At 40.7% G+C, this 27,658-nt stretch overlaps 1 protein-coding gene across 1 annotated transcript in view; it reads left to right on the top strand.

Annotated features, from left to right (window-relative positions):
* Nucleotides 1–27,658, top strand: part of COL24A1 (collagen type XXIV alpha 1 chain) — a 282,681-nt gene that overhangs the window by 243,327 nt on the left and 11,696 nt on the right. Inside the window, exons 46-54 of the mRNA XM_060232149.1 lie at nucleotides 2,672–2,725; nucleotides 5,232–5,339; nucleotides 5,964–6,071; nucleotides 6,983–7,090; nucleotides 8,729–8,782; nucleotides 9,033–9,095; nucleotides 11,572–11,625; nucleotides 17,922–17,957; nucleotides 27,591–27,626. Of these exons, the coding sequence (XP_060088132.1) occupies nucleotides 2,672–2,725; nucleotides 5,232–5,339; nucleotides 5,964–6,071; nucleotides 6,983–7,090; nucleotides 8,729–8,782; nucleotides 9,033–9,095; nucleotides 11,572–11,625; nucleotides 17,922–17,957; nucleotides 27,591–27,626 (621 nt within the window). The remainder of the gene's footprint in view (nucleotides 1–2,671; nucleotides 2,726–5,231; nucleotides 5,340–5,963; nucleotides 6,072–6,982; nucleotides 7,091–8,728; nucleotides 8,783–9,032; nucleotides 9,096–11,571; nucleotides 11,626–17,921; nucleotides 17,958–27,590; nucleotides 27,627–27,658) is intronic.

The raw sequence follows: 27,658 nt of genomic DNA, 5'->3' as shown, positions 1-27,658 counted from the left end.
GCAGTCTTCGCAGTGGAGGACGGTAAGCAGTGGGGTGCCGCAGGGCTCGGTACTGGGTCCCATGCTCTTTAACTTGTTCATAAATGATTTAGAGTTGGGAGTGAGCAGTGAAGTGGCCAAGTTTGTGGATGACACTAAATTGTTCAGGGTGGTGAGAACCAGAGAGGATTGTGAGGCACTCCAAAGGGATCTGTTGAGGCTGGGTGAGTGGGCGTCAACGTGGCAGATGCGGTTCAATGTGGCCAAGTGCAAAGTAATGCACATTGGGGCCAAGAATCCCAGCTACAAATACAAGTTGATGGGGTGTGAACTGGCAGAGACTGACCAAGAGAGAGATCTTGGGGTCGTGGTAGATAACTCACTGAAAATGTCAAGACAGTGTGCGTTTGCAATAAAAAAGGCCAACGCCATGCTGGGAATTATTAGGAAGGGAATTGAAAACAAATCAGCCAGTATCATAATGCCCCTGTATAAATCGATGGTGCGGTCTCATTTGGAGTACTGTGTGCAGTTCTGGTCGCCGCACCTCAAAAAGGATATTATAGCATTGGAGAAAGTCCAGAAAAGGGCAACTAGAATGATTAAAGGGCTGGAGCACTTTCCCTATGAAGAAAGGTTGAAACGCTTGGGACTCTTTAGCTTGGAGAAACGTCGACTGCGGGGTGACATGATAGAGGTTTACAAGATAATGCATGGGATGGAGAAAGTAGAGAAAGAAGTACTTTTCTCCCTTTCTCACAATACAAGAACTCGTGGGCATTCAATGAAATTGCTGAGCAGACAGGTTAAAACGGATAAAAGGAAGTATTTCTTCACCCAAAGGGTGATTAACATGTGGAATTCACTGCCACGGGAGGTGGTGGCGGCCACAAGTATAGCCACCTTCAAGAGGGGTTTAGATAAAAATATGGAGCACAGGTCCATCAGTGGCTATTAGCCGCTGTGTGACACTGTGTGTATATATAAAATTTTTTGCCACTGTGTGACACAGAGTGTTGGACTGGATGGGGTGTTGGCCTGATCCAACATGGCTTCTCTTATGTTCTTATGAAGCATGAATGAACTTTGCACAGTTCTGCTTCTGCATAATCTTTCACAACACCTAGCACTTTCCTCCCTATATATTATATATTGCATGCCATCAAGTCACTTCAGACTTATAGTGACCCTATGAATTAATGACCTTCAATGCATCCTATCATTAACAGCCATGTTCAGGTCCTGCAAACTGAAGATTTATTTGGGTAATCCATCCCATACTGGATCTTCCTTTTTTCCTACTGCCTTCAACTTTTCCTGTTGTTACTGTCTTTTTCAGTGAGTTTCATTTTCAGATGTTGTGACTGAAGTATGATAGCCTCAGCTAAGTCATTTTAGTTTCTGGGGAGAGTTCAGGATTGATTTTATCTAAAACCTGCTTATTTGTCTTTTTCGTGGTCCGTGGCATTCAGAAAATTCTCTTCCAACACCATATTTCAAATGAATCAGTTTTTTTCCTGTCAACTTTCTTCATTGTCCAATTGTCACAGCCATACACAGTGTTGGGGAATACCACAGTATGAATTATACTGATTCTGGTCTCCAGCAGCACTTTCTTACACTTTTAAGGATCTTTTCTAGTCCCTCCAATGCTGCCCTTCCAAATCTCAATCTCCTTCTGATTTCTAGAGTGTAGTCTTTGTTTTGGTTGGTTGAGTCAAGGAACAGAAAATCTTTAACCATTTCAGTTTCTTCCTTGTCAACATTGTATACAGTGCTCATAAATCAGTTTCACAGGATGCAAGCAATTTACAGTAAGGCTGATTTAGCATAAGTGGCTACCATTTTCTTGCATTTCCTAGCTCAAGTGGAAAAACAAGAAAATGACCACATTATCCACTTGCACTATGTCAAACATGTATCTCCATGGGTATACTCTGAGGGATGTACCATCCTACATACATCATGGATAACGCAAGAGGGTGCATGCATGCTTGCTTGAGAATTCCACCATAAAAAGGCATGAAAGTACTGCAGGAAATCGGGATATGTACACAAGTATTGCCCCATGTGAACAAAACCAACGTGATCTTTCTGTAAATGTATTGTCATTTTGAGCAGCTGGGGCTTCCAATTCAAGTGACAATGAGGCATGATGGTCTAATTGATATTTATACTTTGGGGTTTCCATTTATGAAAAATAATCTGACAAAATTGGCAATGGTTAAGTGAAACAGCATGCTCTTTGAGAAGCTAATATAAATTATTTTACTATATTTAGTGGGAAAATTAAGATAATATCGGGGCGATCTTCGTACAGTGGAAAAAGAACAAAACTATTCCTATGCTTTTTCACTCAATATTGTGAAAAATACAGAACTGATTCAAGTCATCCTTGGTCCCCAAGTAGAATAGCACCCAATATTGTGACTGGTTGTATGCATTAGTGTGATCTGCTTTTTGAATCAGTGCAGTGTTTTGCTAAACGTAAGAGACTAGAAGAGAGATCGTGAGTTTGCAAGCAGCTCATGATCGTAGATTACTCCTCATGGAAGTGATTGCCATTCTTTGACACTGACATAACACCAAATAATGCAAGTACTCCTAGCTCCCTGACAAAGAAATGCAGGCTTTTGACCTATTGTTAGGTTTCATCAGCTTTGTCAGCTAACAGATGTTTTGGAATCTCCAGGGTCCCACTGGAAAAAAGGGAGTGAGTGGTCAAGCTGGGAAACCTGGAATGCCTGTAAGTAAACAGACTGTTTTGTTCATTATGTGCTTACATTTCAGATATCAAGTAGTGCAAAGGCAGATCCAAATTGCTTAATGCAGGAAACAACATGCTCTCGATAAAAGACAAAGCTAATGAAATTCAGTTAGCTCATTCAACTTGGTGCGTACACATTCTTTTTTAATTATACTGAGAGCATTTTTTTCCTTTTATAACCATGCTCTTCACAGGGTGTGCACAGCATATGCAGTTGTAAAATGAACAGAGACCAACTGAAGGTTAAAACAGTCTGCTTTTATCGTTCAGAACTGTCCACTCCCTGAGTCCATATATGACAGTCTCAGATTTTCCTGCTCTGTCAATTATAATTTGCTATAAATTTACTGAAAAAAGGAAAGTTTTTTTTTTTAGAATTGCATTAATCCAGAGGCAGGCAATTTCTTTATAACTGTGCTTGGACAGTTTTGGGTCCAGTATATTTTTAGGAGAGCTTTCAGATGCTCTCATTTTCACTGAGATTATCCTGCTTTGGGTATTGATATTTAGAAAGATTCTGTTTCATACTCTTTTCAAGGTTTTCTCTGTTCTGACATTGTAGCTCTAAGTAGTGTTCCTTGCAAGATCTGTTGGTCTAGAAAACAGACTGATACTTTTTATATTTCAGCTTAATTTCAGTGGCATCTAATTGTACTGGTGTTTGATATTTCTGAAATGAGCAATTTAAGTGTTTCAGTTGACCTTTTAAAAAATAGATTTGCTTTGTAAGTCATTTTCAGTGCCTGAGTCAGAAAGCAGTTCCTTCATGTTAAAAATAAATGAACTGAGCCAATAGCCTGACCCCTGGCCATGATATGTTAACTACAATAATATCTATATTTATTTATTGAAAATGTTTATATTCCATCTATTCCACTAGCCTCAAGAGTAGCTGGAAAGTGGCACCAACTAATAAAATGTTTGCTTTACAAGCATATTGAGGGCAGCAGTTTGTATTGACTGGTGTCCTCACTGTGTAGTGTGACATCAGTGGATCATAAAAATAGAAAGGATAAAAATCTTAAAGATTACGTTAATATGAGCCATACACAGTGTACATACATTGTGTGTGTATGACTAACACCGGAAAGCCACTTAAAAGTTCTGAAAGCTATATAATGCTCACTTCTCACATCTGCATCTCCAGTGTCCTTTAGCTATCTGTCCCAAACACACATTAACCAGTCACAAGTATTGATTAACCAGCAGGCTGTCCTACTCTGAGGATAACCAAGGACCCACTTTCAGTATTCATGAGCCAAACTAGCAATATATGTGGTGCCTTTAAGGCAAAGCCTGCTAGGGACTGGTCCTGATAGGCAGCTGGGATGCAGCCTTGAGCCTATGGTGGGGAAACATGAGTCATAACTGGGATGTGGGGGCAGGTTTGGACAACACAGCTACCCACCTGAATCTGTTTGTATTTTTCTGTCATGCTATTTTAGATGTGCATTTGTTAGGCAACTGAAATTGCTACTTTTATGCAGTATTTTTACTCCCACTTTTGTATGTGAGAGCAAGGTATTATGTATATATTTTACTTCTATTTATTCATCTATCCATTCATTTATAGTCTCAAAGCAGATTACACAGTGTAAGTCAATGCATAACAGGATGGGATATCCAATAAGCAGTGTAATAGAATTGATTGAAGCCATTGAAATCCAGAAACATAAACACAATTTCAACACGAAGGAAGGAAGTTTTAAAATGAATAGGACATGGCTTCCAGTCCTGAAAATCACAAAATGCCCTACCGTTACAGCAGCACTAAAGATAAGATTAGAATTTCTATAGCCAATCCATATACAAAAGAACCCCTTCAAGTAAGCTCCTCCATTATCATGTCACAGCCCAGGAAGCTCCCACAAGATAATGACTCAGCCCTACCCCACCTGCCTGAGTAGATATAAATCACCTGCCTACCAACCTCTTCACAATTTGACCCAGAGAGAACTCCAGTTTTCTGGATTACACCTCTGAGGATACCAGTCACAGTTGCTGGCGAAACGTCAGGTCTCACAATGCCAAGGCCACAGCCACACAGTCCAGAAAATCTACAACAGCCAATGGACTCTGGCCGTGAAAGCCTTTGACAACATATAGAATTAATATTGATGAAATCTGAATCAAAGCTGAAACAGAGCATAACTATTAACATGACACAACATGCTGAGTGATGCTAAAATTACATAATAGGATCCTACTTACAGCAACAGACAGCACAAACCATACACGCTAGTGCAGTCCATAGTTCCTGGCCTTTTAACCAAGCATTTTTCTTATCCATTTTGCTATAGTACTGCCCTATTACCTGTGTAAAAAGTCTTCACAAATATTTATTTAAATATTTATATTGATGTTTTATTAGCTATCTTGAGCCTTTTATTGTTTTAGAAAAGAAGAGATAAACAGTTATTAAAGAATAAACTCACTCCAAATAATGATGTTGTTTGGAGTCTAATAGGTTTGAAATTTATTTCAGGGTCAGCCTGGTCCTGTAGGACAAAAGGGTCCACCCGGCTATTCTGGACCAGAGGGCATTCCTGGGAGTCCTGGAAAACGTGGGTTACCTGGGCAACCGGCTTCTCCTGTGAGTAATACTTGTGTAATGTCTTGAGTCATAGAATAATTTTTAATTAGGATCAGTATCTGCCAAATGGGACAAAAGGATGTCACGCCAGTGTCACATCTCCCTCTGGCTTGATGAAGTAATGTGAGAAATAGCCACTTCTGTGTTTCCCATGTGTTTTCCTTTAACTGACTTGCCACACTGTGGTGTTTGGCCACACCATGCAGCAATCACACCACAATGGGAATACAAGAATCAGGCTTTAGTCATTTAGCAAAATCTGACTGCTTTTTTTGCAATAGAAAATTGGTTCCAGGAAGCTGTTTTGCTTTGAGCTGGGACCATGTCTGATTGTCAGTAGAGGTCCTTCATAGTACATACTGCAGGTTTAGTGGCTTTATAATGTTTTATGAAATATTAGAGGTAATTTCTAAGCAATATTTTTATGTTGATAGTTTATACTAAATTTAAATAATATTGTCCAACCATGTATTCAATTGAAGTAGTTTAAAAATGTGATTCTGTATGATGAGATATTAGTTAAATAAGCTAATTGTTATGAAGCAAAGACATTTGTTTTAGTGACCAAAACAATTAGTCAGTGGTTAATGTGATTGCAAATTACTTGCTGTTTGTTTATCCAAGGGTAATAGAGGAAGCCCAGGAATAGCTGGACTGGCAGGATATCCTGGAACTCAGGGACCGAAGGGGTTACCAGGTATGCCAGGAAATGCTGGACCACCAGGACTAAAGGTACTTTGAATTGTATTCTTAAAGGCTGGTTTACATTGTGTTTGGACTCCTTTGGTGCATTCAATAAAAAGTAATAACAAAGGCAAAATTTACAACTTGAATAAAGCATGTACATTTATATTTTGGAAAGCATAATGTAAGTGAAAATGTAATAATGTCATAATGTAAGTGAAAATGCATGTATGTAGATTGACTTGAAAAACAGTTTTTAATTCATGTTGTCCTTATGTTTACTCATAAATGCCTTTTAATGCCTTGGTAAACCTTCTGTAAGTTGTATTGCCATTTCAAAGGAGGCAGATGCTATCCATTAACTGGAAAACACTATATTTAACTAGGGATGATAGGAAAACATCATCTCAGTATAAACTGGACTATCTCAGCTTATTTGCTTTGGAATATGACCAGACAATTCTGCTGAATTCAGATCTCATCCCCCCTAAAACAGAAAGAAAAAAAATAAGTCCTCATATTTCAAACCTCTGTAGTTTGGCAGGAAAAAGAAAGATAGGCACAGTCCCCCATATGTACAGGAGGAAAAATTCCTTCCTGATTGAAATTTCTTCCTGATTGCATGGGCATTGGAACTTTCTCTAGGTTTGGAAAGAGATTTCGAAAAACATTGCATTTTTCCCCATTAAAGTGCAATGCAAAAATGTCTGTCTTTCAGTTACAGATTTGCTGATGGCTGTGAAAAGAAATGGAAACAAGGTTCAAGATAAATAAATGCATATACTTGAAAAAGTAATTTTGTATACAGCTTTGAAGTATTCATAATTCTAAACCTCAGACCTAATAAGAAATTTGCATAAGGAATAAATATGTATGAACACATCATATAGAAATTTCAAGAGAGGCTATCTGCTGTTCCTCTGAGGAATGTGTGTACACATTTTTTCCCTGTTTTGCAGGGTGAACAAGGACTTAGAGGTCATCCAGGGAAGCCAGGTAAACGAAGCCTTCCTGGGACACAAGGTGATCAAGGTGCACCAGGAGATCCCGGCCTGAAAGGGCATACTGTATGTATCTTCTGTCATATGCAAAGTAATGAATAGTGTTGTTGGGTATATTGAACATATGTGCTCCTGGATCTGTTCTTGCTCCTTAGTAGCCAGGTTCAGAAGTGCCTTTTATCAGATGATATACTAACTGTCACATTTTCTGGTGAAGAAAGACCTACCCAAAGTTGTACATGCCTTGAAGACATTCAGTACTGTAATGCAATCTGTGTTGAACTGCCTCTGAAAAGCATTTAGAAGCCACATTATACTCAGAATGTGGCCAAAAGGTTATTGACAGGGATGAGCCAATATGATCACATAACTTCTGTTCTGAAACAACTGTACTGGTTCCAACAGGTTTTAACTTTTAAAGCCCCAAAACCTTTGGGACCAGAATATCTCAAGAACTGCCTGTTGATGTGAATCTATCTGTACACATAGTCCCCCAGTCAATGCCATAGATTTATACCCTGCCCTTCTCTCTGAATCAGAGTGTCAGAGAGGCTTATAGTCTCCTGTATCTTCTTCCCCTACAACAGATACCCTGTGAGGTAGGTGGGGCTGAGAGAGCTCTCCCAGAAGCTGCGCTTTCAAGGACAACTCTGCGACAGCTATGACTAAACCAAGGCCATTCAGCAACTGCAAGTGGAGGAGTGGGAAATCAAACCTGATTCTCCCGTATAAGAGTCCACACACTAGCCACTACACCAAACTGGCTCTCTGTTTCTCTACCATCAGAAGTGCAGAGACTGATTATATTAGGGTTGCCAAGTCCAATTTAAGAAATATCTGGGGACGTTGGGGGTGGAGCCAGGAGACTTTGGGGATGGAGCCAGGAGACATTAGGGGTGGAGCCAAGATCAAGGCTGTGACAAGCATAATTGAACTCCAAAGGGAGTTCTGGCCATCACACTTAAAAGGACAGCACACCTTTTCAATGCCTTCCTTCCATAGGAAATAATGGATAGGGGCACCTTCTTTTGGGGCTCATAGAATTGGACCCCATGATCCAATCATTTTGAAACTTGGGGGGTATTTTGGGGAGAGGCACTAGATGCTATAACGAAAATTTGGTGCCTCTATCTCAAAAAACAGCCCCCCCAGAGCCCCAGATACCCGCAGATCAATTCTCCATTATTTTCTATGAGAATAAATCTCCATAGGGAATAATACAGTTCCCAGCAGACATTCCCCTCCCCCCGCTTTCTGATGACCCTAAAGCGGGGGGGGGCTCCAAACTGGAGGATCCCCTGCCCCCACCTGGGGATTGGCAACCCTAGATTATATAGTACAGGACTTTCTACACCAGTACTGTGGTATTCTTTTTGCAGCGGTGCTCACAGAACCCTGTTCCTCTTAGTCTTTAGATGTTCCAGCTATGACCACTTTTTCCACTTGTATTTGAAGCAAACTAATTTTTCATTTCTAATTGATGTTGCTTAGTTGTTAATGGGCCTTGCCTTTTGATTTTCTTCCATTTGGAGTTGGTTTTATGATCTGTTCTATTTAGTGGTGCATGATTCTGTTTTAATAGTGTTAATTAAATGTGTTGATTTATTGTTAACTACATTTGACCCCATTTGGGCAAGAAAAAAAAATACAGCATGGAAATACGTGAATCCAAGCAGTAATTCCTTCTGTCTGCTAATATTACAGGGGGAATCTGGTGATCCAGGTCTAATGGGATTTCAAGGATTCCCAGGTCCTAAGGTATGATCATTCTGGAAGAATGAAGCATGTTTAAGGTTTATTAATTTAAATGGGAGAGTAACATATGAGCTTAGCTCTTGCATTGAAAGAAATGGAATTTGCAAGTGCTTAAACTTTGCCTGGATTTTGCCTTTTAAAAAATCTGAATTCTAGCCATGTGTAATAAGCATGTTTTTAAATTACAAATAAATGAAATATGAAAATAATCCAACTGCCCATATAACTAGCTAAAAGATCATCTTTTTTTTAGGGTCCTGAAGGTGAACTTGGTTTAATTGGAATTCTTGGACCAAAAGGGCCAGTAGGTCACATAGTAAGTGTTCTGCACAACTATAGATTTATCAGTCACTTGGCTATTGAATTGCTTTTGCTGCTTTTCCCATGTATATATAGGACTGCCTGGTAAAATTTCCTGCTATGCTAGCAAGAAAGAACAAACAATGGTTTGATGAACCGAAACGAAGGAAAAAATTGTGATGATGGGATGACACCAATACTGGCCCCACTATTAGGCAAAGTGAGGCAGTTCAGCTCAAATTTTGCATCACCAATAAAGTGTAGCCAATTGTTTAGTTAATAGATTTTACATATGTAAATATATAAACATACACCCATTCATATTGAGATCAATGTCTGTGAATCTGTCTAGCCAATTATCATCCATTCATCTATCTAAAACCATTTGGAGTTCCCATAAGATTTAATCAAGAAATCAGTATAATTATTCTTTCATTTATACTCCACCTTTCTCCACAAAGGTGACCCAAAGCTTGCATTATTGTCCTCTCCTGCATTTTATACTCACAACAACCCTGTGAGGTAAGTTAGTCTAAGAATGTGTAACAGGCCAACATCACCCAGTGAGCTTCCATGGTTGAGCAGTGATTTGAACGTGGGTCTCTCAGATTCTAACTTGAAACTAACTATACCCCAAAGTTAGAGTCCAATGGCACCTTTAAGACCAACGAAGTTTTATTTGGAGTGTGAGCTTTCATGTGCAGGCACACTTCCTCAGACAGACTGGAATGAAACTTAACAGTCCATACATATAAGGCAAAGGTTGAACAGCAAATTAGCATACAAACATACAATATAATGAAATGATTTAACAGATGCAAACTGGAACAAGCTAAGTTTTGTAAGGTCATCATTGCTTAGTTTTAATTCCAGGGAAAAACAGTGTGCCCTAGTGGCTTTTATGTGGCTGCTGTTTCAATAATAGCAAGCAATCGAACATGAGTGAGCATGCAATTCACATGGTATCAAATTACGCAGTTATTGCTGGCAGGCCTAGCCCTAAAGAGTCCTCCTTCAAAGGCCAAAATAACCCTGGAAAGGACTCTACATCAGGGGTGTCGAACTCATGTGTTATGAGGGCCAAATCAGACATAAATGAGACCTTGAGGGGCCGGGGAATGTCAGGTTGGGCCAAGTCCAACCTGTCAGACTGGGCCATGTGTGTACCTATTTAAGATTACATAGCAGAGATATAAATTTTTATAAAGAACACAAACAAACTCGAATATATTTTTTAAAAAACGTAAAACCTACTTAAAATGCTAGCACTCATTGGTCTTAAAGGTGCTTTCTTTGTATTTCTCCCAAGGGATCCAGGGAACTGGGCAAAGGAAGCTGTGGTTCTTTCCTTCTTTCCCCAGGGGAAGCCTCAGTCAATAGAAGGAAGAGAGGTTTGGCTCAGTAGCTCTGTGTGAGTGAGAGAGCCTGGCAAAACAAGCTGTTATTCAGAAGGAAGCAAGAGAGAGGAAGAAGGAAGCAGATGACAGCCAGTTGCTTGGGGGCCTAATTGGAACCCTCCAGGGGCCTGATTCGGCCCCCAAACTGCATGTTTGGCGCCCCTGCTCTACATCATTACCCTGCCAGAAAGTAAGGCTTGAAATCTGTAAATACTGTGTGGTTGCTAAGCAACAGCAACTGAAGGCATTTATTTCATAAAGCTACAGATACTGCTATTATTTTGGGAAGTTTAAACCCACCCACCCACCCCCAATCTGTTGTGTGTTTGTTTTAGATTTCAGATTTTTCTGCAAACCTTGGGTATTTTTCACGTTTGTAGATATATTTGTCTTGTCTGTTCATGGTTCCAGTCTCTGGAATTAAGTGGCCGCAGATGTGGGCATGCTGAGAATTAAATATATTGGTGATAATGTGTCTATTGAGATTATTTTTGTAATCTTCAGATATATTCAGATCTTTTCAGTTTATGGTTGCTGTTCTCCCTTTGACTATCAAGGGCCAGAAGTTTCCTGCTTTACCAGAATAAACAGCCCTATGTAGAGTTACTCCTGTCTAAGATCACTGAAGTCAATAGGCTTAGACTCAAGTCACTCTGCATAGGATTGCACTTTAATTACTTAAATTCTTACTTAATGTCTTGCTGGTAACAAATACCTTTAAGGTACACAGTGTTGGTCTTTGTATGTTTACTTAAATTACTTGTGGTTTATCACATGCTAGATGAGGTTCTTAGTAGTCTAAACAAGGAATGTCTAGTTTTACTGCCTGTGTGACTTCTAACTCATAGATAAACAAAAGAGGTCAATTTCCCTTACTTTCACTACTCAGTTGGACATAAACACAGACTAAAATTTATCTTGTATATCTAGAAATAGCATTACTCTTTGAATGTGCAGTGCCATCTCACAGATTTTCAATTAGCGTGATGTAGGCCAGCTAAAGAACTGTGTGCTTATTATATGCTAACATATTGTGTTTTCATAGAATTAATTAATACACTGTTTTAGCAATTACTTCGCTTTTTTTGTTTTTAGGGAAATACTGGCCCTATCGGTAATGAAGGCATCATAGGCCCAGCAGGCAAACCTGTAAGTGTAGATTGTTGTATTTTTCTCTTTAAGATATCTCTTTAAGATATCTTATAGCATTTATGTCATTATGTGAAGGTTTCCCCACTCTAATGGATAAATAGACCAGGCCACTTTCATGCCTGCAAAATGAATAATGTGAAGGGGGGTGGATTGGTTAGGGTCAAGAGTATATTTATTTTTCTTTTCAAGTCATTGTATACAGCCTCTCTGAGAAATAAACCAGCTCTATTCATTTGCATTATCCTTAATTAAAATGTCTGTTGCAAATCCAACAAAGTATTGATGGTACCTTAACCAACATGATTATAATGGCATTAGCTTTTCTGGTTCAGAGCCTACTTTGTCCTATGCACAAATTTTTCAACTACAGAAAAGTACATGGTTTTTTAAAAAAATATTTATTCAATACAGTAAAAAAGAATTTATTTATTTATTTATTACGTTATGCTTATATCCCGCCCTCTCCGCAAGCGGACTCAGGGCGGCTCACAACATCACATTACTTCCATTAAAAACGAATAAAACATATAAAACATAATTACATATTTAAATTATTTAAAACATTTCATGGTGCTGTATTAATACAGTACAGTATAGCGGTTCTGAAAGTTCGATGGTGACCATCGGTACTCTGCATGGCGCTCTATATGATGTCCAGTGGCATATGATGTCTCTCTCGGTTAAATGTCAAAGGCCTGTCAGAACAATTCGGTCTTACAGGCCCTGCGGAATGTAGACAAATCCCGCAGGGCCCTTATGGCCTCCGGGAGAGCATTCCAGAGTTCTGGTGCTGCCACCGAGAAGACCCTGGCTCATGTCGTACGCAACCTTGCTTCTTTTGGTCCAGGGATGGAAAATAGATTTTCCGTCCCTGAACGCAGTGCTCTCTGGGGAATATGCAGAGAAAGGCTTTAAAGGTCAACACCAACACCTTGAAACAAACTCAGAACACAACAGGAAGCCAGTGCATGTCATGGGTGCTGGGGGCCCTGCAGAAGAAGCCGAGCCTGCAGAAGAAACTGTGCCCCTGCCACCTGCACCAGTGCCCCTGCCTTCTGCTGGAAAAGATCCAAGCCCCCTGCCTCGCCCTCTCGGGTGGCTCGTGTACGTGACCGCCTTCGTCAGGACCTCAGGGATCGGAGGAGGGCGGCACGCTCACAAGCAAGACGCTCCCTGAGCCCTGAGTTTTGAAAGGATTCTGGCCCTTCTAGGAGTGAGGGTGCTTGAGTCTCAGCAGGATCCTGGCTGCCCTCTGAGTCAGCAATTAGCCCAAATGGGCAACAGACAGCAGAGGGCTATATAGCTGTGGGCTTTGAGAGAAGGCTTTGTGGAAGCAACTAGTCACTTACCTGACGTTCTAGCATCCACTTCAGCTTCTGACTTCGGCTTCTGGACCCCCTGACTCTGGCATTGACTCCTGGACCCCCTGACTTCGGCTTCTGAACCTCTGACCTACGATACCTGGACTGTGATTTGGTTTTGGCGCTTTGGACCCTCCTTGCTACCCAGCTACAGACCTTGGACTGCCCCTGGACTTCGCCTGCCTGGCCCCAGCCCATGACAGTGCAGCTCTTTCAGCACCGGCTGAATGTTCTCCCATTGAGGGAGTCTCATTAGCAGCCATGCTGCAGCGTTCTGCACTAGCTGTAGTCTCTGCGTTAGCGTCAAGGGTAGCCCCATGTAGAGAGTGTTACAGTGATCTGTTCTTGAGGTGACCGTAATATGAATCACCATTGCTAAGTGTTTGTGCTCCAGGAACGGGGCCAGCTGCCGTGCCCGCTGAATGTGGAAAAAGGCGGATCTAACTGTGGCCGCTACCTGGGCCTCCATTGTAAGGGAGGACTACAGGAGCATGCCCAAGCTCCTGACTTTAGGGGCCGGTATTAATGGCACCCCGTCAAGAGCCAGCAGATGAACCCCTCCCCCTGGACCACCCCGGCTCAGATAGAGAACCTCCGTCTTCGTCGGATTCAATTTCAGTTGGCTCAACCTGAGCTACGAAGGCATGGCTTGAAGGGCCAGGTCTAGATTTTCCGGGGTACATTCGGACTGGCCGCACATCAATAGATAGAGCTGGGTGTCATCTGCATATTGATGATAACCCAGTCCATACCTCCTGACAATCTGGGCAAGGGGGTGCAGTGCAGTGCACAATCCTTTATGAGGTCTAGGAATCTCATTTCTAGAGGAGAAAAGCACATGTTTATACAGTCAATGTGTGGGTAGTTGAAGTCTCCCAGTATAATAACATTATCTGCTTTAGTCAACTCCCATATTTCTCCATTTCAAAATCAACCTCAAGGGTTTGATCACTTGAGTGACAGTACACTCCTACTTTTAAATAGCTCTTAGGGCCCAGTATTTCCACCAAGTTTGGTGTAGTGGTTAAGTGCGCGGACCCTTATCTGGGAGAACCAGATTTGATTCCCTACTCCTCCATATGCAGCTGCTGGTGTGGCCTTGGGTCAGCCACAAGTTCTCTCAAAGCTGTTCTGCTCAAGAGCAGTTCTGGGAGAGCTTTCTCAGCCCCACCTACCTCACAGGGTGTCTGTTGTGGGGCGAGGAAGTGAAAGGAGATTTGTAAGCCGTTCTGAGACTCCTTTGGGTAATGAAGGGCAGGGTATAAATCCAGTCTCTTCTCTTTTTCTTCATTTTCTAACTTATTTGATTCTGTCCCCTCATAAGAACATAAGAGAAGCGATGTTGGATTGGGCCAATGGCCCATCCAGTCCAACACTCTGTGTCACTTAATGGCTAAAACCCAGGTGCCATCAGGAGGTTCACCAGTGGGACCAGAACTCCAAAACTCTTTGAGATACAGCACATTACCTCCCCCAGCCTTTCCTTTCCTGTTCTGACTATAGCACTTATATCCACAGATGACTGTATCCTGTAGATTTTCCCCATTCCACCACGTTTCTGAGATACTTACTGTATTCAAATTGTCATTGAGAACCAACCACTCCAGCTCCGCAACTTGGCTCCAAGATTTCTAACACTGGCATATAGATATCTATAATGTGTTTTCCTGCCCAGCAACCCTTGCCTCCTTCAGTCTCTTAGTCACCACATATGGCCCTCATTCACCATTCTATCCTCACTCCCAAGTTCTCTTTACTGCTATCAATATTGCCAATTGTTTATGAAAACCAGAAACTCCTCAGTTCCTATCAGCTTTCTCCCTGGGATTAGTTTAAAAACTGTTCTGCCAACTTTTTATATTAATCACCAGTAGCCTGGTTCCCTTTTGATTCAAGTGGAGATCATCTCTTTTGTATAGGTTTGGCTTGTTTCAGAAAATCCCCCAGTGTGAAACAAATCAAAACCCTTCCTCTTACCACATTCTCCATATTATAATTCACCCCTGATTTGTGCTGTCTAGATGGCCCTGAGCACAGAACCAGCAGCACTTCTGAGAATTATACCTTTGAGGTTCTGGCCTTTAACTTTCTGCCTAATAACCAAAATTTTTCCTCCAGGACCACACAACTATTTTTCCCAATGTCATTGGGGCCAACATGCACCCTGACTGCTGATTCCTGCCCCACCACTATCTATTAACCTATCTAGATAGCATGTAATGTCCACAACCTTCTCACTAGGCAGGCAAGTCACCACGTGGTCAAAACGTCTGTTATGTACCTGACTCTCTATATTCCAAAAGATCAAATACCAAAAGCCTCCCTCCTTGGGCCAGTCCCTATGACGTATTCTCAGCATGAATGTTGAAGTTCCCCAGAACAATCTGTCTAGGAGCCTCTAGCACCAAATCCAACAATACTCCTGATAACTCATAGAGGGTGCCCACTGAGAAACTAGGTGACGAATAGACATGAAGAATGCCTAATCTATGAGGGGAAAATAGGAGCCCTTGTTTTATCAATTCTTGGGATGCTGTAGATGTTAGACAGGCAGTGTGTATCCTTGCCGAACACTGTCTATCTTTGATAAATTCCACCCCCATATCTACCATTTGTATTAAAATAGTCCAAATAGTCCAAATTTGTATTAAAATAGTCCAATCCTCAAACATCCTGTTCCAGGGATTACACCCAACTGCTACTAATAAATCACCCAAATACCTCACTATTACTGTTCTAGTGTCCACAGAGAAACCACAGAACAATCCAGGGTATAGTCATGATGTGCTGAGGTTAGAGACATCCAGCAGGTATAGCTTTATGTCAATATTGGTGCTGGGTTCCAGGTAAGTAACTGATGTATCTCTCTCTCAAGTAGTGGGACATCTTCTTCCACCTAAGATGTACATATTCACACAAAGGCAATAACTCAGTGGTCTATGAATAAGAAATCAATTCATTCTTTTATTGTAAACTTTTTTACAAGTCTTAACTAATTTGAAACATATAGTGTACAGTAATTTAGAATATACAAAAATGGCTGCTGGGTTTTAAAAATCCTATAAAATAGCAATTCTGTTTTTCCTAGAACAAAAAGATAGTTAAGAACATAAGAGAAGCCATGTTGAATCAGGCCAAAGGCCCATCCAGTCCACCACTCTGTGTCACACAGTGGCCAAAAATTTATATATATACACACACACACATATATATATATATACACATTGTGGCTAATAGCCACTGATGGACCTCTGCTCCATATTTATATCTAACCCTCACTTGAAGCTGGCTATGCTTGTAGCTGCCACCAGCTCCTGTGGCAGTGAATTCCACGTTAATCACCCTTTGGATGAAGAAGTACCTCCTTTTATCCGTTTTAACCTGACTGCTCAGCAATTTCATTGAATGCCCACGAGTTCTTGTATTGTGAGAAAGGGAGAAAAGTACTTCTTTCTCTACTTTCTCCATCCCATGCATTATCTTGTAAACCTCTATCATGTCACCCCGCAGTCGACGTTTCTCCAAGCTAAAGAGCCCCAAGCGTTTTAACCTTTCTTCATAGGGAAAGTGTTCCAAACCTTTAATCATTCTAGTTGCCCTTTTCTGGACTTTTTCCAATGCTATAATATCCTTTTTGAGGTGCGGTGACCAGAATTGCACACAGTATTCCAAATGAGACTGCACCATCAATTTATCCAGGGGCATTATGATACTGGCTGATTTGTTCTCAATTCCCTTCCTAATAATTCCCAGCATGGCGTTGGCCTTTTTTATTGCAATCGCATACTGCCTTGACATTTACCATGACCCCAAGATCTCTCTCTTGATCAGTCTCTGCCAGTTCACACCCCATCAACTTGTATTTGTAGCTGGGATTCTTGGCCCCAATGTGCATTACTTTGCACTTGGCCACATTGAACCTCATCTGCCACGTTGACACCCACTCACCAAGCCTCAACAGATCCCTTTGGAGTGCCTCACAATCCTCTCTGGTTCTCAGCACCCTGAACCATTTAGTGTCAAGTCTGCAAACTTGGCCACTTCACTGCTCACTCCCAACTCCAAATCATTTATGAACAAGTTAAAGAGCATGAGACCCAGTACTGAGCCCTGTGGCACCCCACTGCTTACCCTCCTCCACTGCGAAGACTGCCCATTTATACTCACTCTCTGCTTCCTATTAATTAGCCAGTTTTTGATCCACAAGAGGACCTGTCCTTTTACTCCATGACTCTTGAGCTTTCTAAGGAATCTTTGATGAGGAACTTTATCAAAAGCTTTCTGGGAGTCAAGGTAAACAACATCTATTGGGTCTCCTTTGTCCACATGTTTGTTCACTCCCTCAAAGAAATGTAACAGGTTAGTGAGGCAATATCTTCCCTTACAGAACCCATGCTGAGTCTTCCTCAGTAACCCGTGTTCATCAATGCGCCTACTCATTCTGTCCTTGATAATGGTTTCTACCAACTTTCCCGGTATTGAAGTCAGACTGACTGGCCTGTAATTTCCCGGAACTCCTCTGGAACCCTTTTTAAAGATGAGGTTGACATTTGCTACCTTCCAGTCTTCAGGAACGGAGGCAGATATCAATGAAAAATTACATATTTTTGTTAGAAGATCCACAAGTTCAACTTTGAGTTCTTTCAGAACTCTTGGATGTATGCCATCCGGACCTGGTGACTTAGTTTTTAATTCGTCTATCAGTTGTAGAACCTCCTCTCTTGTCACCTCAATCTGACTCAGGTCTTTCAACACCCCTTCCAAAATTAGTGGTTCTGGAGAGGGCAATAGTTCCATGGTCTATGGATGTGTTTGCATGTTAATTGATATGAATGTCATTTTTCATACAACCATTCAAATATTTGAAAGTTCTAAGGAAGTGCATGTAACAACTGAAAAGATGAAGAACTAATATAGCTTTGTTATTTTTAGGGCCCCAGAGGTGATAAGGGATCCAGAGGTGAAATTGTAAGTCAAAAGAGCATTCATACTTACATGAAAATGGTTTAAGGCTACTTAGCTTAACATTTGAGGACTTTTTGGGCTCTAGAGTAGGGTTGTGCATTTGGCTATATCCAGTCCAAAAATACCTTATTGTTGTATTTGAGCCAAAAAATACCGATAAAGGATTGGCTATTCTTTCAGCCCAATATACATTTGAGGTTTTGTTTTGTTTTTGGCTATCTAAAATAGCCAAGCCCCCAAAATATTTGGGATTTTCTGGGACTGCCAGATAGCCAAAGTTAAAGGGCATTTAAAGAGATTGAAGTCCCTTTAAATGCCTTCTAGGTGTGCAGTCATGGCTTGAAGAAGGTGTTTAAAGGGACCACAAATCCCTTAAATGCCTTCCCCCCCCATTCAAAACAAGGAGGATGGGTGCACCTACTTGGGGGGGGGGCTATACAGTTAGATTCCCTGGTCCAGTCTTTTTGAAACTTGGGTGGTAGGGATTTGAGGAGAGGCACTAGCAGCTATGCTGCAAATTTGATGTCTCTACGTCAAAAGATAGCTGCCTCAGACTCCTGGATCCTCCCCAGATTTCTTCCCCATTATACTCTAAGGGGACCATTGACTACAATGACTATGATGGAGCAAAAAAATGGGGGGGGGGGGATTGCCCAAAAATCCCAAATCTGAATACCATACCAGATTTGGGAATATTGGAAAATCTTGTTGATACCCAAACAAGAAAAATATCGGTGAAGGGATGTGATCATAGATAGAACTGGTATGGAATTAAAGAAGATAATAAAAAGGGTATTGCAAGAAAGATATGTAGCATATTGATTGAAAATGAAAATTATATGATTGGTATAATATAGTCAAAATGGGAGAAAGACATAACATTATCAGAAAACGAGATAAATAAAATAATGAGAGGTATTAGTGATATAAAATTAGAGAAATGTAGTTGAAATTAATTTTGAAATGGTATAGAATGCCTGCTCAACTATCTTATATGTTCAAGGGAATTACATTCGATTGTTGGAATTGCTGAAATCCGATTGTTGAAAAGGGATATTATGCACATCTTTGGTGGGAGTGTTCTAAATTCTGGCAAAAGATCTTGGAAAAGGTGGAGGAAGTATGTAAGATTAAAGTGGAGTTATCAGGGAAAGTGTTGTTTATGGGAATTTTGGGGAAGTATAAAATAGATAAATCCTCTCAGGATCTATTTAAAGTTATGATTTTAGCTGTCCATGCGGTTATAGCATTTGGCTTGCTAGACGCTACAAAATGGACTATAGACAGATGGAATGGTTATTTATTTGAATAGGTACAGTTGGACATATTAACAGTATTAAAGCAGGAAAAGCTAGGTGAGGATACGATTGTGGAAGTTAAGAAGAGGTAGTTTGAGTATATAAGATGGGTAAAAGCAAGGGGACACAATAATGATATATTAGTTAAACTCCAAAAGGTGTGCTTATGGTTACAGATATAAAATAAAGAATTATTGCTGATTGTTTTGAGGCGGGGTTGGGGAGGAGGGAAATAAAAAGGAAAAGGGGAAAAAGAAGCATTTGATGTATTGAGGTATGTTATGTATGCTATGTTATGTATTGTCTGAATTATATGGAAGCAGAATCAAATACTTCAATAAACTGTTTGTTTCTTTTTTTAAAAAAAGATAGAACTAGTAGGCTGTCATCAGGGCAAATTGTCTATCCTTTGATTCAGTCACTATTGCTTTACTATAAAGCACACACACAGAATGTTTGTCTGGTTTCTGGTTCATACTCTGCCCCTTACAAACCCTTCTTTAACCCTTGTTATGAAAGGTTATCAGCAATATTTTTCTGATCTGTGTATATATACATTCTTGCAACTATGCAATTCAGAGAAATCTCAGTATTGTGATTTCACTAGGTGCTGATGTTAGAGGTAAGAGTGAGCAAATTCCTTTACCCAGAAATAATTTAGAATGCTATTTATATTTATTTATTTACTTCATTTATATCCTTTCTCTCCAATTATGTACCCAAAGCGACTTAAATTGTTCTCTCCTCGATTTTGTCCTTGCAACAAGATAGGCAAAGCTGGGAGTCAATGACTAGCCTAAGGTCGCCTAGCAAGCCTGGGTCTTCCAAATCCTAGTCAAACTCTAACCACTATTCCACACTAGCTCTCCATTATCACATCGTCTTCCATGGGGATATCTATTCCACAGATTTTAAAAGGTTTAATAATGATTTTCTCTCCCCATGGAACCCTGACTCATACAGTTCTGTGAAGTGTGTGTGTTCACGTGATGGGAATCTCTAATTGAGCATTTTCAGTGCCCTCACCAAATCCACAATTTCCAGTCTGATAGTTCTTTCCCTTCCCAGCTGAGTGATACTGCATAGCTTAGCTGAGAAAGGGGGAAGTAGCCTTTCAAGGGGCCAAAAGTGATGAGAGGCAGGAAGTACAGATTTTAACTCCATCATTTTGATTGAAGAGCGTAGTTTCCCCCCCTTCCATGTATTGGTTGTGGGTGGTCTGGCCACATAGATTCTTGGACTGTAGCCATCCCACAGTTCCTCCTTTGAGGAGGTTTTCATTTGATCCTGCACAAAAGGGAAATACCTAGGAAGCCTTTGATCTTCACAGTGTTCATGACGTCATATGGAGCTCCCATTACATTAGATTTGGTGGCTTCCTGCATTCCATGTGGGAAAAATCCCTGTGTATCAGCAGCCTAGCTGCCATAAAGAACTTTTTAAAAAGCAAAATCTTAAAACTTTGGAAAATCTTTGATTCTGTAACACTGTTAACTTTGCACATACATAAGGAGTAGCTAAAAGAAACAGCGCTGGCATTGGATGCTGCGCCAGGCAAGACACACCACCGCCCTAACTTTATGTCCATCATGCACCCTCCCTCCCTCCTCAACCCGAGTGCCATGGCGGCGGGCCCCAGTTGGTGTGTTGGAGCTCACTTGCCACCCCCATTGGGAAGGGCCAGATAGTTCCTCTCTTGCCACCAGCCTGCCTCTCTCCCTTGGTAATGGTGGCGGCAGCAGCAAGAAAAGGCTCCTCTGGCCACTGACACAATCAAGGCAGGCAAGAAAAGGTGGAGTGGTGGCAGGGAGGAGCTGAGAGCAGTGAGGCTGGATGGGCATAGTGCTTCCTTCCCACTGCACCGCCTCTTGCCGCCAGCTGCTTTTATTTGTGAGTTTCCCTGGCACAGCCAAGGAAGCTGCACTGGCAGCTTGGCCTCCCATGAAGGCTGCTTGGGCCATCTATGGGGAGAGGGTGGAGGTGGGAGGGGGTGCCCAGCACCCCTGAACACCAGGTGGCACTCTAGGCAGCTGCCTACCTGGCGTATTTGGATGTGCCAGGCATGAAAAGAAAACTTGGAGGCTGTGATAATGTATTTCCTTCCTTCTTCTGTCACACAGCACACAGACTCTTCAACTAGCTACTGTTAGTGTGATGTTCATTTGTGGGTGCCTGAACTAACTGGGTTCAGGTGCCTTCCTAGTAAATGGGATTACAGAGCACAATTGAATCCTGGTTAAGAATTATGGTGACTAGGAAGAAAAGTATCCCAAGTTTAGCCCAGGAGGTGTCTATGTTAAACTGGGCATTCAGAAATCACACATTTGGTTGAAGATGTTGGTCTTCAGTCTTTGCACTGTGTTGGAGGAGGAAGAGGAAACAGCACCATCACAAACAGTCTAATATTGTGTTTATGATACCTGAATGCACCCTATGGTGTAACTAATTTGGAACCTCAACTCATGGGCTTAAAGGAATGGATTTGGATAATCCTTGAGTTTTCCAGGGATTATCAAATTTGCAGTGTGATTTGTTCTTTTCTCTGCAAACTAGGATTCCTGGTTTAATTCAACAATATGTGAGTGTTTGTAAAAGAATAAGCTATAATTTGTGATTTGGCTATATTATCAAACATACATTGAAGGAAGGGAAGGGAATATGCATCCCACAAGTGGATTCCTATAATGGCAAACTATGTCAAGATCCATTGATCTTCAGCTGTGTTTATGAGTACAAATTAACATGTCTATATTGTTGAAAAGTGTACAGTTAACTTGTTTTATACTTAAAATGCCTAATACCACCCATTCTAATCCTTACAGCAAGTGCAGTAACAGAAATAAAGAATGGGGCTGTGCAAATAACTCAAGCTCCTTTAGGCTTAGACACCAGTGCAGGAGTTTTTTGGACATGCTTTTCAGATCATGGTAAAGATGCCTTAAAACAGCAAAACATTTCTGGAGACACTTGATTTTTTAAAAAATTAATTTAAATCATTTTTTAAAATGCTGTAACATAAACACCCAGCTTCCAGTCAATAGACCTTTCCAGGGAATTTCACTGGAAAATGAGCATATCTGTGCCATTTAATTACTATTTTTTGCCTTTGAAATTCTGCACGATAGGCAATGAGTAATTTCCTTCAGTCATAAATACATTGCATGAGACATTTGCAAGAAGAAAAGTATAGAACTTGTTGGCAGCACAAAACCATTAGTTTAGTCTCTACAGCCAGGAAAGAGCTTTAGTTCCAACAATTTTCACAAATGACAGAGATCAAAAAAATTTCATTCCATTCTGAATTTATTATTTGGAGAAGAGAAAAGTTGTTGGCATTCCTCCTAGATTCTCAGTTACTTTTAAGCAATAGTATGGTTTCTGATTAAGACATTTGAAGAAATAAGGTGCATATGTTTGAAGAAATAATGTCTCATTTTCTATGAATGAAAACATATCAAAGTAGACTACGTTTCAAGGGAAAGATTTTATTGTTGTTTTCTTGTATAAGAGAATGTATACTAAGGGGTTGTGCACTTCAGAACAGCACTATTGGCCCAGTTCAGAGACACTACAACATTAGATGCCACATTCATGTTTTGAAAAGCCACTTGAAGAAATGCTCAGAAATGGCAATATTTCCTCCATGAACCTAAGGAGGTCAAAAACAAATATAAAGTACAATGGTAGTCCCAGAAGTTTTGCTAGAGGGGCATCACAAACCTAGGCATGAAAGAAATCAAAGAGCCAGTTTGTTGCTGCCTTTTATATTGCCTTTTTCAAAATGCAGGTATGGACAATTCCCATTAGAAGCAGCCTTTCAGCACATTGTTTACATTGATTTGAATTGCTATAATTTCAAGTCTAATATGGCATTTTGGATTTCAGAAGCTCATTGCTACATCAGATATATTCACTGTTGATATAAAACATTTATGTTTTATGTGTAGATGCTGGAATGATGGTATCATCTAGAATTTTAAAGTCTGAAATAGCATTAAATTTGAAAATAAATAATGTTATTTTTATAGTTTTTTCAGTGAGTTATCAAGCAAGCTATCACCTACCTAAGTGGGTTTTAAAAAAAATTAAAAATGCAAAACATTGCTTTTAAAGGGGGGGGGGGAATCTAAAATGCTACCAAAATTATTTTTTAAAAAATTGGTATTTCATTTTTCCATGTGGCTCAGGATGGCTAACACCTCACAATTAAAACATTACATTTTATTAGTAGATTGAAACCCCAGATACCCTCCTACTAGAGTTGCTAGCCTCCAGGTTTGACCTGGGGATCCCCCAGAATTCCAGCTCATCTTCAAACTACAGAGGTCAGTTCCCCTTGAGAAATACAAAGGTCAGTTTCCCTTGAGAAAATGGCTGCTTTGGATGGTGGAGTCTATGGCACTGTACCCCACTGGAGCTCTCCAAACTCCATCCCCAAATCTTCAGGAATTTTCTAACTTAGATCTGGCAACCCTACCTCCCCCACCCCCATCCTCACTGCCAGGCATAAGTCTTCCTACTTTGAAGATACTTGCAATTTCAACCTTTATTAAATCCCCAGATGAATAAAAAGGGGTTTGCAACATCCCCTGAAATCTTCAAAAGTGTTCTCCTCACCTCCTCAGGTTGCTCAGGAAGAGTAGAAACTGCTGTAGAAAAGGAACAGCCAATAGTTGATGCCTGGTGGGCTACCTTTTTAAAAAAATGCCATAAAGTCAAGCTGACTGCTGGAGACCCCTAGTGGGGCTTGTAGGCAAGGGACATTCAGAGGTAGCTTACAATCGCCTGCCTCTACATCATAACATTGGTATTCCTTGGAGGCCTCCCATCCAAATAGCAGCCGTAGCTAGCCCTCCTTTGATTCCAAGATCTGTTGAGATAGGACTTGCCTAGGCTATACAGGTCAGGGCCCTGGTGGGCCATCTTGAGTGAGAGAACAGCCAGTAGGTAGCAGCCTGAAGGCCATAGTTGGCACACAGGGACATATATTAGGAGATATGCCAGTTAGGGCTGCCAAGCCCCCGGGCCGGGTAAGAGTTCTCCCATCCTGGAGGTTCCCAACCTGCTGGTCCACATTGGGCCGGGGGGGGACCTCTCTCAGTGTTGCCAGCGCAATGATGTCATCCATAAGTAACATCATCACGCTGTTGACACCACCTGCCGACCACTCTAGGTGTTTCTGGGAAAACTCTTATGATTTTCCCAGATGCTCTAGTGATTTGGGAGGGAAAACTCTGTGGTACGACCCTAATGTCAGTCTTGGGCACTGTAGGGATTTAAAGGCCATAACTAGCACCTTGAATTTGAGTTGGAAACAAACTAGACAATATAAGAACCCAGGTTGCAGTGTCGTTCTTCTCCCAAGAGTTGGGTGGTAGAAAGGTTGCTATCAGCAGAAGATTATCCCTCTCAAAAGAAGAGTGGAACAGACCCTAGAAGGGCCAGTTATGGCTAGGGACCAGTGAGTTTGCCATGTTACAAACACTTTATTAATTTCTTGCTGGGTCTTTTGACTATCATTTTTGCCCTCCTTGTTGGGAACATACCTAGTGTAAATCTTCTGCCTGTTTGCAGCATTTTTTCTTCACCTGTTTGAATATTGCCACATTTTGTTTAATAAAGCAGTTGCTTAATCTTGGCTGTGTCTTTATACATGGATGTTGGACTTATGCCTGGCAGCACCCCACCAGTAGAAGAGTGCTGCTCAGAAGAATGAAGGGAGAGGGGTGCTATTGGCCCAGCCTAGTTTGGATCCCAACAGACCAGAGTGCTGGCAGCTGAGAAAGCCCTTGACTGTTCCAGGGTTGTAAGGAGCAGGAGGGAGCAGCCCTCTCTCCCACAACTCCCACTTTCCTCAACAGCATCATAAATATATGTTGATTTATTTCACTTCATTTGTTTAACCTCCTTTACATTTTCTAAAATTATCCCTTGCACTTTTTAAGTATCCTGTAGTGCTCACAACTGTAATAGGTAAAGGGCCCCCCCCAACACACGCACTTTGGGGGTTATTGAATGATAATGATCTTTAAAAATCTTCCTGAACTGATGAAGAATCTTGGTTGGCAAGAGCTTCTCATGTTCATTTTTCAAAAATGTGAACTGGCATATCACAAATGGGCAGAGCCCTATGGTCCTGCTGCACCACCAGCTGACTATTGCTGGCATAATGCAGCCGTTGTGTTGTTAATACTCTACAGCAGATAGGCTGGGGGGAAAACTCAGGTATTGCTTTGAATAAAAAAGGATTTATCAACATCTCCAGAGTCCACTAATCATGGTGCAGCATATGAACAACATATGAACATACATATGAAGCTGCCTTATACTGAATCAGACCCTTGGTCCATCAAAGTCAGTATTGTCTTCTCAGACTGGCAGCGGCTCTCCAGGGTCTCAAGCTGAGGTTTTTCACACTTATTTGCCTGGACCCTTTTTTGGAGATGCCAGGGATTGAACCTGGGACCTTCTGCTTCCCAAGCAGATGCTCTACCACTGAGCCACCGTCCCTCCCTAAACAACATAACAGCATAACAACACTCACGCAAAAGCCACACATGGGAGGAACCAGTCTACCCATAGAATACATCTATGACTTCACCTATATCACCCCTCCCTACAGAGAATACAGTGTTCTCTACAATATGAACTAGTGTAATGCACATAGCAGGAGCTTGTATATAATGTCATATAAACTTTTAATGTAGTGTAAATCATCCTGGAGATCTGTTTCAGGGTTGAAGGACACTATATAAATATGCTTAATGGTAACTGACACCTTCCAAGGATATCTTTAGATATGACTCCCTTTATTCTGCAAATTGCATTTCATTTCACAGGACAACATGCAGAGAAAGAAGGAAGAGGAGGCAAACAACTAGTGTTTGGAATGTTTGTCACTTGAGAACTTTAGTCCAAACTAAATTCAAAATCCGTACGTGAAAATTTTAATCAAATAATAGATCTTAGTAGGCAGCCGTGTTGGTCTGAAGCAATAGAACAAAGCAGTACACAAGTGCACCTTTAAGACCAACTAAGTTTTATTCAGAATGTAAGCTTTTGTATGCTCTTAAGCAGACTTCATCAGACATATGGGAATGGACACAGCAATTCTTAATATAAGTTTGCAGTGTGGAATCATGGGAATGTTTTTAGCAGATAAAAAGAATCACAAATAGGATCTGTGTTTGTTAGTGTAGGTCAAAATGGCTGAAAAAACACTAGGTGATAAAAAGCAGACTGCTGTTGTAGGAGTGCCATAAATCTAGGTAACATTCTGGCATTGTTAGTTTAAATAGAGAGCATGTTTACTCAAGAGATTGTAACATCCATATAGTTTGCCATATGATGGGTTGGTATATGCCAGAGATGGCCAACAGTAGCTCTCCAGATGTTTTTTGCCTACAACTCCCATCAGCTCCAGCCAGCATGGCCAATGGATGGGGCTGATGGGAGTTGTAGACAAAAAACATCTGCAGATCTACCATTGGCCACCCCTGGTATATGCAATAAGACAAACAGCCAATATCCCCCATTTAGGTTTAGGAAACAAAACCCAACAAAGTGCTAAAAGAAGAATGCATGAAGCCTTCTTTCCCCGTGATACTTTCTTAAGATTCAAACTATGAATACAAATATACCCAACATGACATCCTGTTACATAGGAGTAAAAAAAATTCTTTTTAAAAGGAATCGAGGTGTGATCCATTCCTAGGCAAACATTTGCCAGTATGAATCTGGGCAAATACTCCTTCTCTTTCTACATGCTCATCCAGTATTCTAAAATAGACTTAAGGCTAATATTTGCATAGTTTATAAGTAGCTAATAAATCATAGTATAATACAAAATAGTCAATAGACTTTTTAATCAATTTACTTGTTATATATTAACAGATAGTCTGCTAGGGAATTACACATGCTGTTACTTGAGACTGTGACTGTAGCTAATTACTTCTAAATGCTACTCTATGGAGCTGATTGTATAAACAGGACACGTTAGTATTCAAACCTAACAGGCAGGCACTTTTTGTCAAGAAACTTTCTCACTTTTTTTTTTTACAATTTAAATTTTATTGAAACTTTTTCATATATAAACAACAGCTCCACCCCCAACTTTCTCATTTTTTAAGAAGTGCATAACAAGCCCTTTCAAGGATACTCAAATGGTCTTCAGCTATATTAAAAAATCTTTGTGCATGTCAAAACTAGTCAACAATAGCCCTTGCCATTCTGGACTTTTTTGCAGCTAATTTATTGCATAAATTACATTTTTCTGCTGTCTTTTATAAACTACAAGTCATTGTAAAGTGGAATATGTGTATCATCTCTTTTTACTTAGGGTCCTCAAGGCCCAAGAGGTCATCCAGGTCTACCTGTAAGTATATAACAAGTAATTTTAATATAAAT

The sequence above is a fragment of the Heteronotia binoei genome, chromosome 2 (assembly GCF_032191835.1).
Source record: "Heteronotia binoei isolate CCM8104 ecotype False Entrance Well chromosome 2, APGP_CSIRO_Hbin_v1, whole genome shotgun sequence".
NCBI classification, from domain to species: domain Eukaryota; kingdom Metazoa; phylum Chordata; class Lepidosauria; order Squamata; family Gekkonidae; genus Heteronotia; species Heteronotia binoei.
This window is presented reverse-complemented; position numbering and strand designations above follow the sequence as displayed.